The sequence below is a fragment of the Pleurodeles waltl genome, chromosome 1_1 (assembly GCF_031143425.1).
Source record: "Pleurodeles waltl isolate 20211129_DDA chromosome 1_1, aPleWal1.hap1.20221129, whole genome shotgun sequence".
Lineage (NCBI taxonomy): Eukaryota > Metazoa > Chordata > Amphibia > Caudata > Salamandridae > Pleurodeles > Pleurodeles waltl.
The window spans coordinates 505,308,864-505,329,316 of NC_090436.1; the positions used below are offsets into that span (position 1 = coordinate 505,308,864).

Consider the following 20,453-nt stretch of genomic DNA (forward strand, 5'->3'; position numbering starts at 1 on the left):
TAATCCGTCCCAAATGTGACGGATTTACCACCAGCCGTATTACGAGTTCCATAGGATATAATGGACTTGTAATACGGCTGGTGGTATATCCGTCACTTTACCGTCACTTTTGGGACGGATTACCACTTCCTCCAAAGTTGGAATAACCCCCCTTGTGTATTGTAGTCGACGTGCGTTACGGCGTTAATGGGCGTTAAAGGCTAGTAAAATAGCTCACATGCAAGAATGTACATGATCTACAGTTTAATTTCTCTGAGTCGCGATTGAAATCATAGGGGGGGCATCAATTGATCATTCTGCCTATGTCATTCAGAGCAGTTTAGTTTAATTGTGTGCACAACTTCGCACAAAGGGTGACAACAAAACACTAAATACTCAGTTTTAATTGTGTTTTTTGGTGAAATATGGTGGGGTCTATGTGTGCATTCTGTTTGGATAAAAACATTTCAAAAATGCCCCTGCCCTGTTCTTTTGAGGCAAACAGCTCTTCGTGACCCCTGCGGTCACTGTAAGTCTCTATGGAAGACAGGCGCCCCGGGCAGAGGCCATCCGATAGCTTGGGTCGTAAGGTGACACGGCTGAAGCAGGTACGCCGAGGAGGAGGTCCAGATAGAGTTTCACATACACATAAGCGCAGACGGCTCTCATCCTCTTTGGAGAAGGGACGGGTCCAGGCATCCTGCTACCGGTACGGGGTCCCCCAGCTGTCCGAGAAGAGAACAGCTGAGAAGTAGAGCGGACTCTGGGTCCTCACTGACAGCTCGCGGTTCCTTCCTCCCAACAAGACCCGGTGTGTCGAGCCTGCGGATGAGGAGCAGAGCTGATTAGTGAGTGGGGGCGGGGCAGACGTGGCTGGTGAATAGGAAACCCGGGGGCTGCCTTGGATGTCACAAGACAAACAGAGCCGCAGCCGACCCCAAACAGGGCGCGGAAGGCAGGGGAAGCACTTGGAGGCTCGTCTTCTACGCATGTGTGCCCGGGCTGAAGAAAGGACTGCTATGTGCGCGCGGCAGTCTGCTGAGCACAGAGACCGCGGAGCTGCGCGTGTAGAAGCCCCTCGCTGCGTGGGGAGCTGCTAACGTTGGGCAGACTCCTGAGCGGACTCCCGACACCCGAGCCGCATGTCTGTTTGTCACCATGCCCGTGGCACTGCGTGTGGAGCCGGGGACCATAGAGGGCTTTGTTGGCAGAAGTAAGTGTGCTGCTTTTACTTTCTCGCTCTTGAATCAGCAGGTGTTTTTTAGGATGCGTGTGTATGAACCAATGTCAGGGAGCAGTTCAGTTCCAGCTGTTCAAAATCTAATTTGCTTGAAAAATAACGTATTTTTTTCCCCATGACGTGTTTTTCGCTAGTGCTAAATACGTATCAACAGTTATCGCAATTGAAAAGGGCGAATACCTGCACTTACCATCAGGCGCTCAATACATTTAATAGGAAAGCACTGGCATTTCTAATTAGTAAAAATATACTCTGCATAGTGAGGTTATACACTTATATACTTCAGTGTCAAGCGCTGGGTGTTTATTCCTTCACTTGTAATTTTTACTTCCATGTAGCAATGAACACTGATAATAAATGCGGTTCGTACATTGGATGTTGAATTCCACACAAAAATACAAGCTGAAAAACGTATGCGTTAATGAGAGCCCGAGTGACGCTATATTTCATTAAATTATTTTCAAAACTGCTTTTGATATGACATATTTTACTGTCGATATCATCCATGCAACCTGTTATTTTAGCAGGCGGCCGCTTAGTTTTGACTAAGTTTGAATGTCCTTTTTGAGCAGTAAAGTTATTTGCAACCATCAGATCCTCCCGTAGCACCTGTGTACCGACTGAGACATGTTTGGTTGCTGTTTCAGCACCTGCCGCGATGCAGTGTCCAAAGGAAAAGCTCGCTTGGGTCCCTTGTAGTCGCGCTGGTTTAATCTATCGATTGCGGGAAGTATGTGGTTTTGTTTCTGTGCTAAAATAGCGCCTCAGTCGTCATAGAGAGCAGTTCAGTGTTCTGTCCACCACTGTTCTGAACGATGCTCGTTCGTGTTGATGGATGCCCACAGGGACGTCTCCGTTATCCACGTGCAACATGATGTGCGGAGACAGGCATGTACAAGCCTACGTGGGCTCTTCCAGTGTCCTGTCTGATTCCTTGCCACCGAATGAGGGCGGGACATGATGGGCAGTAGGCTGCTCAAACACAGGCCGGACAGCAACTAACTGCAAAGTCTCAGAACACCGGCAAAACCCTCCACAAAAACATAGATACTAGCGAATGTACATGAAAGAGTACATCAGGGCACGGTTCTAGATTCTTGAATACGAGACGTGCCTTGAAACGTTATCGGCATTAGTGTGGTGCACTGTACAGCATATGGCCAAAGTCGGAGTCTTTGCTGTGTGTGTTGGTGTCATGATGAGTGTCCTCGTGGACTGCATTGTCTTTCATTTCACAGGCATGAATTGTGTTGCACTCACATTTCTAGAGCTATGGTTTGTTGCTATGGTGTGTTTGCTAGGATGTTGGACGGGCTAACTAGTGTGTTAGATATTAGGACGGTACCGCCAGTTAGATGACTTGGTGCCATGTTGTGTGTGTGAGTGTAAAGTTGAACTGTCAATGTTCTGTTGCTGTTGTGGACATTGATGTTGGTGTGAAGTGTTTTACTGGTCAAGAGCTTTGGTGGTTCCAGGAGGTGTGATTGTACGAGGAGAGCCAAGTGCTTATGTGGTAGCTTTGCTTTTCTAAATAGTTGGCTGTCGTATTTGTGTGCTTGAGGGTGCAGGTTGGCTGTGCAATGTGTTGGTTATTGAGGACTTTAGAAGGTGTTAGGAATGTTTTGTACTATCGAGGAGCAATGCTTTGCCTATTTTATGTCTTGTAAGCTAAGTTGTACACATGTAGGGTTTGTATGTCAGTATATCGTTAGCAAAAATAGTTTCTGACAGAAATATGGTATCATAAATATCGTTTAGAAAAACACTTTCCCCTCGAAGTGGATGATAACTTTGTAAATGGTATTTAGGATAAGACATTTCTATGAGAGATTCTTTGGTTACAATATTCTGGTACAATACCTAGGGGATTAATGTCATACATAAAACTATTGCTTTCCAATACAATATGGAATAGTACTTTATATGCTGTCCATAGTATTTACTTCTTTGGTTACTTTTTAATACATTATGGTTCATTATTGTCTTACATTAGAAAACTGCATTATGTGATGCATTATATTGTATCAGAGCGGGTATGTGATATTGGCACTTTTATCTAGTGGCACGTCACCAGCCCTGTCAGATAAGAAAAGGGCAGATGAACGCAGTATTGAGACAAAGGTACAGATTCAGAAACGCATTTATGAGTACAGGAAGTACTACTACAGGAAAACTCTTGCACATACTCTACATGTCTTTGTGAGTTGTCCCTAAAACGCCAAACTCCCGAATAATAGAAGTGCAAGGAGGAGTCATCATTTTCTATTTGTACTAATTCCATATGAATAATCTGTGAATATTCCAATTTTATTCCCATTTTAGATGTTTTCGGGGCCAATTTACAAACGAATGCAAGAGTATGTAAAAGAGTACAAACGTACTATTTTACATACTCTGAATGCCTTTGTGAATAGGCCCCATGGAATCCAGTGAACCCCACTGTAGCTCATTCAATTGTATTTGGTTGGTTTGAATGCAATTGTGTGTGCCAACCGACTATATAATTATTCAACTGTTTCATTGATGGAGCCTTTGCATAAGGAACAACGCAAGGTTAAATGATCACTATAGTGATCCACGGTTGGTTTGCAACACGAATAATATGTTTTATGTTATATGGCATAATTTTGCAAGGGCTCCAAAAAAGATCTAAGTACTTTCAATATCTGTTGCTCAAATTCTTTTCACCTGATTGTCAAGAGCTTGAGGGATTTTCAGTGTGAAAAAAATATAATACATGTGTACCCACCGGCTTTCAGCAAGTACATATTGGAAGCAACATGCTTGCAGTACAACTGGGGCGCACAGGTTGATGGGAGAATATTGTTCTAACTCAGGCACAGTTCGCTGTATGGAGAACTTACATTCATTCAACAAGTAAGCAGCATGTTAGTGTTTGCACTTCTCCCTCAATGTTATCTTGCAGTGTTTTTATTCCTTGGATGTAATGAGATTTGTGCTTTAGGGCGTTGGGACTTTTTGCTGTTCTTAGATCCATCTGGGCCAAACCAGAACTGAAAAGGGCGAGAAGAAAAATACTTTCGGGGCGTGCCTTTGTGATACCTACTTGAATGGAAATGTATTGGCGTCTTTGTCTAAGCAAACATACACAGCATGTTAAACCTTCTTTAAGGACTCTGCTATGAATTTTACCTGCCATTTCTGTAGGAAACCCTCGAATACACACATCTCCCTAAGCTGCCTGCATTGCTGCTGTTCTGTGTCACACCTCTAGTCATACACAGCTGTCCCTGGCGCCGTGGCTTGTCTTGTGGTATAGACAGCCACCCGAGTTGCAGAACTGTGGTAAGGTGCACTCCGCATGCACCTGGGCCGAGTGTGAGGTTCACGTTCTTCCTTTTGCTGCTACAGCACTTCAGCCTAGTAACATCCTTTCTGGCGCCCATGGGTAACGTGATTATCATTATTGTTTATACTCCCACACCAGCCTCTTAAATGTTGTGATTGCGACACGTTTCAGAGAGGGCTAGAAAGGTGGTATATACTTTGAAAAATATCATTAACGAACTTGTCATCTGAATCCAAGACACCGTATATATATTTCAATGTGTATGTTTTCCCAAGTTTTCAACCTTACATATCTTCTTTAAAAAAAAAAAATATTTGTTAAAGTCTAACTCAGCCCGTACAATAGCACTTGAAGAAGAAAGTAAGAGATGCCCACAAAGCATGTTTTTTTTAACGTCATCTGCGATGGCTTAAAGTGAAATAAGTGAATTGTGGTCTCGGAGAGAATGTATTAATTAGCCGCGCTTCATTGTTTTGTTGGCCAAAAACACCCTTACTTATTTGTTTATTTTTCAATTAGGAGGCACAATGTGCAGCTAGCCAACCACTTCAGCCAACAGTATTTGGCGGAAATCCTCTAGACGTGTAAAAAAATGAAAATAGCAGCCCTTTGAAAAGAATTTGCAGTCCGACAGTTTAGTCAATTAGGTGCTGAAAGCTGATTGTTCTTAGAATCTGCTGAAATGTTTAGGGGCCTTTTTCTGTTCTTAGCTCCAGCAATGAGTTGTCTAAGCATCTGTGGTCCTCATCCTGGATAAAGAAGCCTGCCAGACAGGAGTAGATGCATTTCATGTGCACATTTCTTTTTCTACGCTATGTTGTATTATGAGCATTGGTATAGTACACTTGGGAAGAGGGATGCGTCAATGACCACTATCAATGGGTGTGTGTAAAAAGCCTGCTTTATTGACACAGGCGCACACAACAATACCATAACCTTGGCATTTGCCTTATAACTCTAAAACCTCACTATAATTGAGCCAAAACCTAACTCTCCCACATTCTCCCCTAAAATGCCCTCCCTCTCCCAGCATTACTGTGATCCTGACTTCCTCAACGTTGTTCTGAACTCTCATTAGTCAAGAATTACTGACTTAGTTATCCATATTTTATTCCTGGTAATGTCTACTAAGCACAACTTCTAAACCATCCTTTCCACTTCCTGTTTCTTCGGGGTATGATCCTACCTACACTTCCCTTCCTGGCCTGAACTGCCTGTATCTCGAAACATAAACCTGTGAAAAACAGGCTAACTTTTCTCCCATCGCTGAGCACCTGCCTCAAGCGACGCCTTAAGACAACAAAGAAAACCCCTTGTGCACCTGTCCTCAACAAGCAGGCTCACAATCTGCCAAAAGAAGAGGGTGGCTCTCTCTAGCACCTCACCCCCCCACCAAAAAAGAGGGAGAGAGGGAGGGATGGGAAAACCTGCTGACTAGCTGACCAGACACCGGGTAACCATTAACAAAAAGGTGGCTGGTCATAAAAAATGTCTGCTTTTATACCCCTGCCTGCCTGACAGAGCCTAAAGGGAGCCCAGCGTAGCCCAGTGAAGCCCAATGGGTGCTCGGGCCGCACCAATTCCCCAATCACTCCGAGTTAGAGACCTTCCATGGTCGGTTCCCCCACGTCAGACCCCACTGGACAAGAGGGATGCGCCAATGACCATTACCAATGGGTGTGTGTAAAAGGCTGCTTTAGTGACACAGGTGCACATAGCAATACCATAACCTTGGCATTTGCCTTACAAATCTAAAGCCTCACCATACATGAGCCAAAACCTAACTCCCCTCCCGCCTTCCCTAACATGCCGTCCCTCTCCCAGCAATGCCATGATCCTGACTTCCTCAACATTGTTTTAAACTGCATTAGTCAATAACTAGTGACTTAATTATCCATATTTTATTCCTGTTAACATCTACTAAAGATAACTTCTAAACCAACCTGTTTACTTCCTGTCTTTTTATGCTATGATCCTACCTGCACTTCCCTTTCCAGCATGGACTGCCAGTGTCTCGAACCATAGATCTGCAAAAAACATGCTAACCTTTCCTCCCACCGCCATCCAGAAAAAGGTCTGAAACTGTCTTTTTCTGCTCCCACACCCATATATCCTCTAGACTTACCCTGGCCCAATAAGACTTAAAAATTGCCTTAACCTGGAGAAAAAACAGCTCTGTGTCCATGAAGGACAGGTGGACGCCGTCATCCCTGAAGTATTCCCTATCCTCAAATTTTATATCTGTGTGCTCCATGTATGTAAAGCCTTTTCCCTACAAACAACCCACATCTCCTTATGGAGCTTGCGCCTAGCCCTCTCAATTGCCACCTGTTGTGCGGCCCCCTTCGAGTAGCTCCTTGGCATGAAAGCTGTCCATACTATCTGGCAGCCGAACCACATTGCCTTGTTCTCCTTAAGATCTCTCTTCATTTGCTTAATTAACGCTAAGCTTTTCATACCAACCATGTTATTCTCCTCCACATGAAGTGCCAAAAAGTCAGGACATATTACCCATTGCAGCAATGAGTTCAAGGAAGGCAAAAGTTTCTGCCACTTCATGCCCCCTTTCCCATGCCATATATATGATACACAGCTGTCGAAACCCATATTTTCCCTGAAACCGGTGTGTTGGACCTATTGCTTTGCCCTCCTTATAAATGAGTGCCCCACGATCCATATGCTGACGCCCCTTGTGTCTGGGTCATTCACAGAACCTGTAAGGCACAAAAAATAAAATTGGTCCCGTGACCCCATCAGCAGTCCTCCCCACCCTTCCTAACATAATGTTGGAAACAGCCTAAAACCCATCTTCCCCGGTTCATAATCCTGTCATCACTCCAACCCTGGTTATTTGCTTCTTTGGCCATCCCAATCCTAAATGAAGGAATACCAAAATTTTGAAGATTGGCGCCGATAGCAGTAAGAGCTTTATGCAAAACTGCCAGTAATTTAAAGGATGACACTTCCTTCTCATTCGCATGTGCGAATGCTGCTGGTATCCCATGTGGGGCTGCAGCTTGTAGCTGGGATCCCAAAACCACTTAGCAAATGGCTGCCCTAGGGTTGGTTGTAGCTAGACTGCCTTACCCTTACCCTTTGATCCGTTTTGGATTTTCACAAGTGTAGCTTGACTCCCTGGCGGTCCAACTGTACATCAGCCCACGTGATGCTCTGTCCCCTCTTTATCCACAGTAATTCTGGCACCTGTAAAGCCCCAAAGAACATCAACGATATTAGCGTGCGGAAAATTGAGGTCTCTCTGGGTCCATGACAGATCTGAGTCAAGACCCCAATTATGTCGCCCATTAACCCCAAACAGATAGGTTTGTGCCTAGGACCTACTACCCCCGTTCCCTGGCCCAACCCTCCATGATCCTCCCACCTACTTCCCCCGCTGATGGCGAGTAACCCAAAACAGTTTGCCCATGAATGCAATGCCAGCCAGTTTTCCCGTTACAGTGATCCTCAACTGTCCCTTATTAATAAGGGACATAATGTAATGTAAGCCAGCCTCCATTGGCGCCCGGGGCCCTGACTGGTGAGACACTCTGCTGTTTAGGAACTCCACACATTCTTGCGAGTATGCCATACATGTGGATGCTGTTAACGAGTTCAGAACCAGTTGAAGCACCCACTGTCGCCTACTGTCCACAGCTGTTAGGGCATCTGAGTTCTGATGGGGTCCACCTCTCAGGCCAGTGCATGGAATCTCCTCCACTGCAAACGAGACAAAGCATCCGCAATGTCATTCTCCACTCCTGGAACGTATAGCACGCTAAAAGCAATGTCATGCTTTAAACATCCCAAAACATAGACTTGTGGGTCTCTGGCTAATGGCTGATTAAACACCTGAACCACAGCCAAGTTGTCTATTCTGAAAAGTTATTTTTTGTGCACCAACTGCTCTCCCCACAATGAAAAGGCAACTATCAAGGGAAACAACTAAAGAAAAGCAATGCTGCACCCCTCCACATCGCCATGCTTGCAGCCACTCCGCAGCACACAATTTTCCCTTCCAATAGATCCCAAAGCTGTGCCCTCCTGCCCCATCAGAGATGATTTGTGCATCCCACTGTTAGATGTACCACGTGACCAGGGGAATCCCGTTGAAAGATTCCAGAAAAAAGCACCACATCCGTAGGTCCTCTTTTAGTCCAACTGACAGATGAACTTGATGATGCTGCAAGTGCTGCCCTGACAGCGCCAGCCCTATGCGCCTGCCAAAGGTTCTGCCCGCTCTCACCATCTTGCATTGTCTCCCTTGTTGCATTCATAGAAACACAGAAGGGCCATTCTTGTAAACCAATACATTCCTTAATGAGCTAACCAAACTGTACAGTCTTCAAACTTTTCAACCAGTTCACAAAAATATACATAGTTAAAAAAAAGTTTGAGAACTGCTGTGGAAAACAAGTTGGTGAGGGAGCCAGAGCTAAGGCTCAGCACCACTGTGGGTGGCATGCAGACAATAATGCTGGTCACATGGCAACTCTGAGACCAAACAGGGTGCGAGTCTTTATTCACCACCAATTCCAAAACTAATGTGAAAAAAGGGGCACTAGAATGGATGCCTACTTGTGCCCCGGGAGGACCGTAGAGTGTGTGCTGATACAGGAGCACTCTAGTCAGTCCCTGCTAGTGCTCCGGAGACACTATAAAGAGCATGCTCGATCAGAGCGAAATCACCAGTTCTCCACAGCGCTGAGCCCTATGACAATCAATCAGGCGTAGCTGGGGTGCGCTGTGTGCGCGATGGTGGAAACACGAAAGCAGGCACAGTCACAAGACTTACAGGCCTGTTTTCACTTGCGCTCACAATGAAAAGGCAGGAGGAGCAGCTGAGCTTAAGGAGAGCCTTCCCTTGCCACCATGCTGGAGCAGAATAAATAAATAGTCCAGTAAAACTAACTCAAATAGACAGAAGGGGAGGAGTATATGTAATAGGGCCAGTAGCCATGGGAGGGAGCCAAACACCAAAAGGAGGGACAAATACAGCCCACGAGAGGAAGCAGGATTATCACAGTTAGGTGATCTACTCCGAGAGGGGAGGTTGGCTAGCATTTTCCTACCTGCTGAGGACACAGCCACGCTTTAAAGTGAAGGACACAAGCCAGTTGTTTTTCCACTCTACAATTGTGAAACCCTACAGTCCCACTGGGGAATTAACAAGTATAACCATCCTTGCATACAGTAATATGTTCCATGCATATTATTTATGGATGAGGGGTGCAAATTAATTAGCTGGGTTTATAAACCCTTTCTTAAACATTCTATGGTGCCTCAACAGCCACTGAGGGATAAATGGGAATTCGATATTTATAGGCTATTCAATGTCAAGGAATGGGGAGATATACTTCAATACCACGCAAAGGTTCAAAGTCTTACAGTTCTTTCTTTGACATAGAGCATACTTAACTCTGAGTAATATCACTGTGACTTATCCTACCTCCCCTGTAGTATGTCCCAGATGTCACTACAAAGACATCTCATTTAAGCATGTTATGGACGAACCACAAGTTAACCTCCTTCTAGGTCGAATTAAAAAATGTCCTGACCTTGACTACTGGTGATGCAAATTTAGCATATTTTGAGTGCTGCGTGTTTAGACTGTTTAAAAAACCTGAATAAGACACGGTATTGTCCAAATGTATAAAACTTGCAATTTTAATAGAAAAGGAAATAACGTCTAATTAAAAGGCCTCAAGATCTCCATCTGCCCAAAGATGGAGAAAGAATGTAATTTACTGGGCTGGGCTGAAGCTAAGAGTCATATCTCATGCAGAGAAGAGCAAAGTGGTCTGCGTAAATACTCAATTACCCTCCAGTGAGATTAACTTCTCTTATTCTTCAAAGAGCTGTGACGGGCAGTAAAGCACAACTATACATCTGCCCATCTAAACTGGACAGCCAATCATCCATTTCGGCCTTTACTCATTTGAAGAAGTTTGCCCACAGCACAGACGGAGTAGTCTCCCCATTACCAAACTATGGTCAAATCAGTCCCTTTGTCTCAAAGCCACATTTTTAAATAATGTACATCTATGTGGAAGTGAAACCAAGGGCATCTCCCTTGACTAATTAGTGTGGGCTTACTCAATCTTTGTTCTTGCTTTAAATTTCATACTTGTTTTACAATAACGTGGATGCTTTCACGGTTACCTCTGCTACAATTAAGAGGATTCTATGGTGCATGCCTTCACCCACCTGCACCACTGTCATACTGGCATGACACACACAAATACAATGTGATGTTTTTTTCTAAACTGAATAATCAGTAAAGTTACTGAAAAAATATATTTGATCAAAGTAATTTATTTTAATCCTTTGTGCAGTAGTAAAAAAAATTAGAAATGCATGCCTAGAGAATGGACCATGGTTTCCTCTGTAATCCATGATAGAAATATGAAAAAAAAGAAAGCGTTTTTCTGAACTCCATGGACGCAGCAGCGTTGCACCTAAGGCACTTAATTAAAATACCATCTTCTTTGTCTGACAACTTTGTGCCCCTAACTAGTGCTCTTCACTGAAATACCCTGTCAGGAGTTCTATTTCCCGCACCCATTGTCAGAACTCCCATTGTGACCTCATTCCATCTTCCAGACTCTGTCTTGGTGTAGCATAACGAACTGCTTTCAGGACGACTCTGGGTGCAGGCTGAGCTATAGGTGCAGTCATAAAACTGTCATACGTGCCTGGGCCACTGAGTGGTCCAATGCTCTCAGACAATGTGCTGAGAGCCTTCCCAGCTGTATTAAACTCTGCATCTGATCTGTCACCTGGAGGCTGGAACCATGTGGCACTGCCTTCTTTATACTGAAGAAACCCGTGTATTTTGCAATAATCTGCTCTTGAGCATTAGAAAACTTTATGGATCCTAGACAATGTTCTGAATTTTAACTGGTAATGTCAACACAGAAGCTGTATTGTTGCAGCAAGAGTATAATCCTGAGCATGTTGGCTTGGATTTGCATTCACTGGATTACTCAATTAAAGAATTGGAAAGCAATAGTTAATTATCAAACACAATACCTAAAATGTTGACTTGTGAAGTAGATGAGAGGCTGCTTACTAGGTGTGGGCCAAGTAATAGAAAGGTTTTGCCATCCCTCCGCCAACCATCCATCAGCAGCTACGTATTTAAGCCAGTTGTAAACAATTGTCTTTTGTCCAAATGTAAAAGAAGCTCATGCAGTTCAGTCAGCTAGGCTTGACCAACAGCAATGAAATGTCTTACTCTTTGAAAACTGTGCATGGCATCTTTGTGGATGCTTACAACTTTCCTATGATGACATGTTGGTCTCTGTCATGGAGGAAAGTGTACATCTATTTCAAGGGGATTACAGAAGTTATTGAGCAATTAGTCAGTAGGTTGAGTGGGATCCTGTGGTCTGCCATTTTATAAGCTGTGTACATATCTAATAGTATAAAATCCTGTCAGTTTTGAAACCTAGCTAGTGATCATGGGTTGGGTATATTGATTGAATGTAATCCTGCAGCATCTTTATTAATTTCCTTTCTGTTAGCTTCCTCTGATGTGGAAGTCTGGTTGGTTGGTGATTAGTGAGGTCACACAAAAAGAGGGACTTATGACATGAAGAAGTTGTTTGCTCAATGCTTTTGCAGCTGTTTGAGCATAAGGCTTTCTTTAACATTTTATTGACTGTTGGAGTAAATACACCAAACAGTTCGAACAGGGGAAAGCTGAAACGATGAAAGGCAAGCGATAAACAATAAAAAAGAGAACAATTTAGTAAGCTGAGATACTGGATAAGTAAGTATACATTAAACCATGTAAGACTACAGTGGTCTCCTTTACAACCCCCTAAATGTAATAAAATGTTAAGAAATAAAGCCTGGGTATCCAGTATAATTAAAAAATATTAAGAAAACAGTTCTAGCTGTTGTTACCATTGTTAAGTGAGGGTTGGGCATGAAGGTATTAGTTTTGAGAATTTAAAATAACGATATTGGCACTCTGTTGAGGTAAAGACAACCTTGGTTTGCTGGGACAGCTCCAGTCCACCAGAGTGTTCCAAAGCAGTTCTCTGGTACAAAAATAAAATAAGAGTAATATAAACTAATTGGTTACAGTTCACCTTCCCAGATTCATGAAGGGTGCATTTTATCACTTTTCCATTGTTTTTGTGGTGGTAGAACCAAGCAGAAAAAAGTTTCAGATGGAAGTCGATTTGGCTGTTTTTGGGTATATAATCCTGGCAGTTATTTCCAGCAGAGACAATGATTCTGCCACAATTTCATCTCATTATTGCTAACTGCAAATACACAGGGAGGACCCATGTAAAATAGCCCTCATTCAAGATATGATCTGCCCAACTGCTGGAAGTCAGTATTGTTTCTTCCATGGAGTAATATCTATGGTGCTCACATTTCTTTGAGTTAACATGTAATGGAAAAAGTGATTATCTTGAAATCCACTGTTTAGTGCTTACAGTTAACTACCATAAGACCCAGGAAATTCAAGAGCAAGCCACTCTACATGTCCTACATACCAGAAAAGGCAGGCGCTCCCCTCCACATAACATGGCAGTCATTTAGGTTCTGCTCAGTAATGTGCCCGCACTTTTAGGAGGGAATCTTCCCAACAATCGAAAGCTGGTCCCTGGCCCAGAGAAGTTTGCTAAAAAGATTAAATAATGGTGCCCTAAAGTGTTCTGTAAAGACAAATTGTTCAGCTCTTGTAGAAGGACTAATTTCCTAACAGAAATCTCCATACAACCAATATATATTCCCAGAAACCATCATCTCATATGGAAATGGGAGTTAGGCTTTTTGTAATCACCAACTTGAATTTACATTTCCATTAGAGTAAGGAATAGAGCACGAAAAAGGCTTGGGATGAGGGTTTGAGTTTACCCAGTCAAAATTACTCTCCCCAATCTTTACCAAAGCAATAGGGACCCACTGCAGCTCAATCCTCTCATAAATTCGACATGGACTACAGCTGCAAAACAGAGGAAAGAGGGCAAAGAAGTGCAGTGAAGGAGTGTGGGTCAAGGTACAGGCCATACACACTTTTGGCATAGGAAGTACATTACACATTATGGTATATAGAAAGTATAGCTGCCACCACCTAGGCTAGCTTTCATATTCCACATGGAAAGCCATCACATAGAGTGAGAATGAGCCTGCACACTGTGTTTAAGGTATGCGCTTTCTTCAAGTAGGTGAAAAGTTTTGGGAAACACATCAAAGAAAGCTCTAGGAAAGATGATACTGTTGCTAGCTTACTTCAATGTTAATCACTGTACACGTTTAGAACCTTCTTCAGTATGCTTCATTAATGACTGCATTTGTCTGCTATTGGAGGGGTAGGGTAGAGTGAAACATTTTCTGAGATACAGTACTGTAACAAACATATTATTTAACAGAAATAGAGCATCCTAACTATTGTTTACAAAAGTATTGCAGCATTGCGGTCAGCAATAGAAAATCTACACCCGAAGGGACAATACTTTTGGAAACAATATTTCAGATAATAATATTTCTTTCAGTTTATGTTTTTGCTAATCACATTCTTGCTATGCAGTTTGATAACTAACCTCAGGTTCCCGGACTCAGGTTTAGGCTAAGACAAAGGGAGTATCAGTGGGTCATTATATGACTCCATCTTGTCTTGAGGAAATAAATAGAGTTATTGGGTGGATGTGGAGCATCTGCCACAAAATGGGAGTTGCTCATTTTGCCAAACAAATTTAGTGCATATGTCCTCATACCCTGTCCACCATGGGACTTCCTGGTCCTTCCTTCTTTAGAATAGGTTGCTGCCACTATATTTTCCTAATTGGAACTGTCATGTGAGGCATGGTGGTCTCAGACTGGGAAGTCAATTACTTACCCCAATGCCTCTGACTGCGGAGCCCCTGCACCAGTTGCTCCTCTTCAGGTTTAGAGATCCATCACATATGCAGCAAAGTCTAAATTCGGTGAGTGGTTCTCTGCCACAGAAAAGGAGTCCATAGTCTCTGCTGACCTGGTGGATTGGTGGGCCATACACCTAATTTAAAATGAGCCAGGACATCTTACGCTGAAATTTAGTTTGAAAAGCTAATGATTTTTTACTTCAATTAATTAAACTGGGTAACACACCTGATGATAATGCCAATAGATCTAGTGCATAACTAAAAATGTGAGCAGGCTTATTGGCTTTGAAAGTGCTTGTTCCGTATGCTTCTCAATATTTTGTTCTGTGTGCCTGTTACTGAAGTGGATGAAGAGAAGGAAATTCCACAGGAACAGAGAAAAAAATCTGTGCTCAGCAAAAATATTTGCATTTTCTATTGAAAAATCTGCACCACAAAGTAGGACCCATTATCTCTAAGTGATTACACGTTGCAACATGTATTGTCTGAAAAGCAGCCACACAGTAAAAATAGAAGTATTTTTATATTTTGCCCTTTGGAGGAAGCAGGATTCTATATGTAAAGGGAGATTATTGCTCCACACTGTATCGAAGATGAAACACATTCAAACCAACCTTGGTGAATAAGCAGGATCTTCAAATGCAGAGAAGTTCCTAACTGCTGAATTTCAAAATCCAAACAAGTATTTTGAAGTTCCTGACTTCATTCTGTATCTATCTGAGAATGCAACTCATCTGGATGTCTTTGGCGGTCTTGCTGAAGAAATGATTATGAGGCCTTAATATGAGTCTAAAAGCACAGTTTGAATACTAATGGTGCTTTTTCTGTGATGTAAAAACTCCCCATAATAGATAATGGAAGGCCATGGATCATATTATAGCTAGAAAGTTGGTAAGATTCTCTCTACCCACACTTCTAAACATACTACTATTTTTCAGTTGGATGGCAAGGTGCTTTTGTTTAGGCATAAGGAGTTGTTTGGTGTGGCACAGCACACAATGAAGCTTGAGGGTGCAGTGTCTAGATGACTGTCATTGTAGATACCAGATACTGGATGAAGGCCAAAACAGGTGCACATATAGAAATGTTTCTAAAATATCCTAGGGTATTCTATTGCCCTGCATTACTGAAATTCAAGAATCCTGTACTAGGGACTCAGTGGATATTGAAGAGAAGAGTATCCACGTCTGGAATCTATCCCAGGCTTTTCCCCAGCATAGCCTAAAGAATTCAACTTTATGTGTGTGGCGGTGGGTAATTCATGCATGCTATAGGAGGCATATTTCTGTTTCCCATCTAGATAGGTCTGATCACGCCTCACTCAGACAGAGATAGAGGCAGGGGTTCGCCTCCATCCACTGGTTGTGCATCACCAATAAGGGAATGTGGAGGCCACAAAGCATTCAGCCTTGGCACTATTGAAGTTGGTCCTTGTTTCCTATCACTGTCTTCATATGGTGTGCACAGCAGAGTTTGCAGTTTGAGTTGGGTTGCTTTGCATGCCCCTGAACTTAAAGGTGCAGGAATATGCTAGAGCTGTGACAAAGTGAGATGATGATCTTTTGTTACAGACTTTTCATTCTTTTTACTGGACTCTTTCATGCGTGCTCTAAAGAAGCATAGTAGGGGGATATTGGTGGCATTCTTTTCTCTGACTTCAATGTAGCGTTCAAACCTTTCACAACATGGCATCTGGTTTTGCTGGGGGGAAGTGTAAATCTATTATAAGAAGAGGAACATGATCCCTGTTCTATTTAAAGGGGTAATTTGCCGAGTGATCTCATGGAATGATGCCACAAGAGTAGTAGGTGGTCCTGAAGCAGCAGCTTTGATCACTCACCTGAACATTCTGTCTTTCCACACATGAATAGATGGCACTGGTGGTAACTCTCAGTTGCACTATATCTTCTTCCCATTTAAAGAATGGCAGAGACATTCAGACAATCTAGGCTTGTTCAGAGTTTGGTGTCTTGTTTATCACTTGCTTCTTTTCAGTCCCCTGAACATGGACATGAGGAGAGCAAGCCAGAAATTGAAGCAGAGTCCAAAGGCAAATACATTCGGAAAAAGTGAGTTGGTAGGGCTACTTTCATTGTTGTTAACCCATCTGTTTATAATACATACCAAGCTGTTGAATTATTTTATGAAGACAGTACATTTAAAGATGGATACTCAACATAAGATTATCCCCATTATTAATCTTGAACTCCTGTAAGCCTACCACCACAATACACGTTTGGAAACCACAATAAAGATGTATTATTTTGCTCTACAAGGGCCCACTTTCAGTTTAGCACAGAAATTGGCAATGTTTAAATACATCTGTACATATCTAAACATTACAGTTAAGTTCTGTTACTGTTTTAAAAATGCAATCAAATACATGTTGCCAAACATACTATTCTGGTCAGGCAGGCCTTACTAACGTGTAAAAGTATCCAAGGTGTGATTATCAGAAGTGAGGGTTTTGAAGAGTATTTGAAGTCCCTTCACTTTTGTCACATACTATACATTACAGAGCGGTTTACTGCTGCTCATTTGTTCAGCTTTAAACAAGCCTTGTTATTAGCATAATGCTTCTTTTGGCCAGAGCCTGGCACCCCTCCTCTGGGATTACTTGAGGCCCCCCTTGGGGGACCACCCCCAGTTTGAAGACCCCTGTTCTAGAGTATAAATCATAGTCCTGGCTTCACTGCTTGGACCCCTGCATTACAGGAGAATTCTGGCTCACCAGTATGAGGACAACTGGATAACCTTCTCACTGTCCAGAGTACAGATGATTAGAAAAATTGAGGCAGTGTTTGCTGATTGAACATGAGTTCCCCCGAAAGTATACCAAATCTCTTCCCTGCAAAGAATTCACTATGGCATGTTTGGCATTTTTGGTAACTCAGCTGAGATGGCCTCTCTACCATGAGGCAAACTGACCTAATATGAGAGGTAGTTTGAGTCTTCCTTTCTGGTGGCTTTTCTGCTCTGTTCTTTGTTTGGTCTGATTAAGGAAGCCTAAGTGGACATAGTTTACTGTTAGACCTGACAGCCTTAAGGTGATCATCCACCAATGTTTTGCCTGCCTCCCTCCACTTTTCTAACACTGTTTATGCTGGTTTTAGGACTCTGCACACTTTAACACTGCTAACCAGTGCTAAAGTGCATATGCTCTCTCCCTTAAACATGGTAACATTGGTTCATCCTCAATTGGCATATTTGATTTACTTATAAGTCCCTAGTAAAGTGCACTACATGTGCCCAGGTTCTGTAAATTAAATGCTACTAGTGGGCCTGCCGCACTGATTGTGCCACCCACCCAAGTAGCCCCTTAACCATATCTCAGGCCTGCCATTGCAAGGCCTGTGTGTACAGTTTCACAGCCACTTCGACTTGGCATTTAAAAATACTTGCCAAGCCTTAACTCCCCCTTTTCCCTTTTTCTACATGTAAGTCACCTCTAAGGTGGGCCCTGGATAACCCATTGGGCAGAGTGCAATGTAGGTAAAAGGCAGTACATATATCTCTTTGTTTTATATGTCGTCGTAGTTAAAAACCCCTAAATTCGTTTTCCACTACTGTGAGGCCTGCTCCTTTCATAGACTAGCATTAGGACTGCCCTCTTCTACTTTTTTGAGTGGTAGATTCTGATCTGAAAGGAGTAACCAGGTCATATTTAGTATGTCCAGAATGATAATAGAAAATCCTGCTTATTGGTGAGGTTGGATTTTATATTACTATTTTAGAAGTGCCACTTTTAGAAAGTGAGCATTTCTCTGCACTTAAAAAACATCTGTGCCTTGCAGCCTATCTCCAATCAACGTCTGGGCTGGTTGACAGCTCCCTTGTGCATTTCACCCAGACAACCACAAACACAGGACACTCAGTCACACCTGCACTCATCTGCATATTGAATGGGTTTCCTGGGCTGGAAGGGTGGAGGGCCTCACACTTACATTACAAAGGCCAGTGGCCTGCCCTCACACAATGGACTGCAAACCCCCCTACTGGGACCCTGGCAGACAGGATTGCACTGAAAGGGAACCCGTGCACTTCAGAACCACTCTTTGAAGTCTACCCCACTTCAAAGGCATTTTTGGGTATAAAAACTGGGCCTCTGACCCCACCAACTCAGAAACTTCTCGACCTACACCTGCACCCTATCAAGAAAAACTGCCTGGCTGCCCAAAGGACTCATCTGGACTGCTTTGCTGAGTAGGACTGCTGCCCTGCTGGCCTCTGACAGTACTGAGAAGGACTCTGCCTTCCCCAAAAGTGCTCTCCAAGGGCTTGTATTGAGCTTGCCTCCTGTTTTCTGTAGTCTGAGGGCCAAAAAGACTTAGGCCCTCATTACAACCCTGTCGGTCGGTGATAAAGTGGCCATAATACCGCCAACAGGCCGGCGGTAATAACAGCGCAATTATGCCCACAGCGGAAACCACTCAGACAGACAGCCACTTTAACACACCGACCCCCAGGGCGGAATCAACAGGCACCACGGCGGTAACCGCCTACATCCAGAAGGAAGACCATGCTCTTCTACGTGCTGCTCCACTACGAACACCAACGCCGGCGAAGACGACCACATTGAGTACTGCCGCCTAGTACACAGGGGAGGGGGTGGAGGAAAAATAGAGGGACACACACACGCAACACCCCCAAAACCATACACAGAAGTAGATGCAGTAACATAGCATATTCACCCCGTACCCACTCAGGAATAATGCAAGGACAACTACTATAGAGTAAAAAGAGTGTAATAAGACAAATATAGCAGTAATACATTCATCCAAATGAAAAAGTATATACATATTCACAAATCAAGGGACACCGCCCAGTCCTCAGTGTTCGTGGGCCACAGGGACACATCACAAAGTCCAAGGCCCCACCTCACTCCTGCAACAACACGAAGAGAACACTGCAGGGGCATCCGGTCAAAAATAGCCAGGCACCTCAGGGGGACGGGGAATGGGGGGGCACCTCAGCCGGAAGATGGTACAATGTCACAGGTCCTGGAGGGGGCAACATGCCCTGTGCTCTGTCCTGGGAGTGCAAGGCCACAGTCTCTCAAGTGGGTGACTTGCCCACATGCTCTGGAGGGGGCAACATACCCTGTGCTTGGTCCTGGGGAGTGCAAGGCCTCAGTCTCTCAAGTGGGTGACTTCCCCACATGCTCTGGAGGGGGCTACATGCCCTGTGCTTGGTCCTGGAAAGTGCAAGGCCACAGTCTCTCAAGTGGATGATTTGCCCACATGCTCTGGAGGGGGTAGCATGCCCTGTGCTTGGTCCTGGGGAGTGCAAAGCCACAGTCTCTCAAGTGGGTGACTTGCCCACATGCTCTGGAGGGGGCATCGTGCCCAGTGAGATTCATCCTGGGGAGGATGGGGTGAGTGGATGACTTCTCCACTGGTTCTGGAGGGGGGCATCGTGCCTAGTGAGCTTCATCCTGGGTAGGATAGGGCGAGTGGATGTCTTCTCCACTGATTCTGGAGGGGGCATCATGCCCAGTGAGCTTCTTCCTGGGGAGGATGGGGTGAGTGGATGTCTTCTCCACTGGTTCTGAAGGAGGCCTCGTGCCCAGTGAGCATCATCCTGGGGAGGATGGGGTGAGTGGATGACTTCTCCACTGGTTCTGGAGGGGGCATCATACCCAGTGAGCTTCATCCTAGGGACAATGGGGTGAGTGGATGTCTCCACTGGTTCTGGAGGGGGCATCGTGCCCAGTGATTCCAATCTTTGGGAGTGCAAGGTCACAGTCTCTCAACTGGGTGTCAGATCCAAAGGTTTTGCAGGTGCCTGACCGCCCAACAGCCCATGGAAGCAGGACTACACACTGTCTGCCGGCGGTGATGGCTGCTCAGTCGTGGCAGTGTTGTTGCTGCTGGTGGAGCTGGCAGTGGCGGGGGAGGCTCAAGCCCATCCCTGCAGCCTCAGACGGCTGCCCACTGGGGCAGGTGGCGGTGCTGGTGGCGGTGCTGCTTGTGGAGCTGGCAGTGGTGGGGGAGGCTCCAGCCCATCCCCTGCAGCTTCGGACGGTTGCCCACTGGGGCAGGTG

The 20,453-nt window shown here is 44.3% G+C and overlaps 1 protein-coding gene across 1 annotated transcript in view; it reads left to right on the forward strand.

Annotated features, from left to right (window-relative positions):
- Positions 1 to 827: 827 nt before the first annotated feature.
- Positions 828 to 20,453, forward strand: part of ADGRV1 (adhesion G protein-coupled receptor V1) — a 2,003,619-nt gene continuing 1,983,993 nt past the window's right edge. The window contains exon 1 of the mRNA XM_069225272.1: positions 828 to 1,192. Within this exon, the coding sequence (XP_069081373.1) occupies positions 1,138 to 1,192 (55 nt within the window). The 5' untranslated portion in view covers positions 828 to 1,137. The remainder of the gene's footprint in view (positions 1,193 to 20,453) is intronic.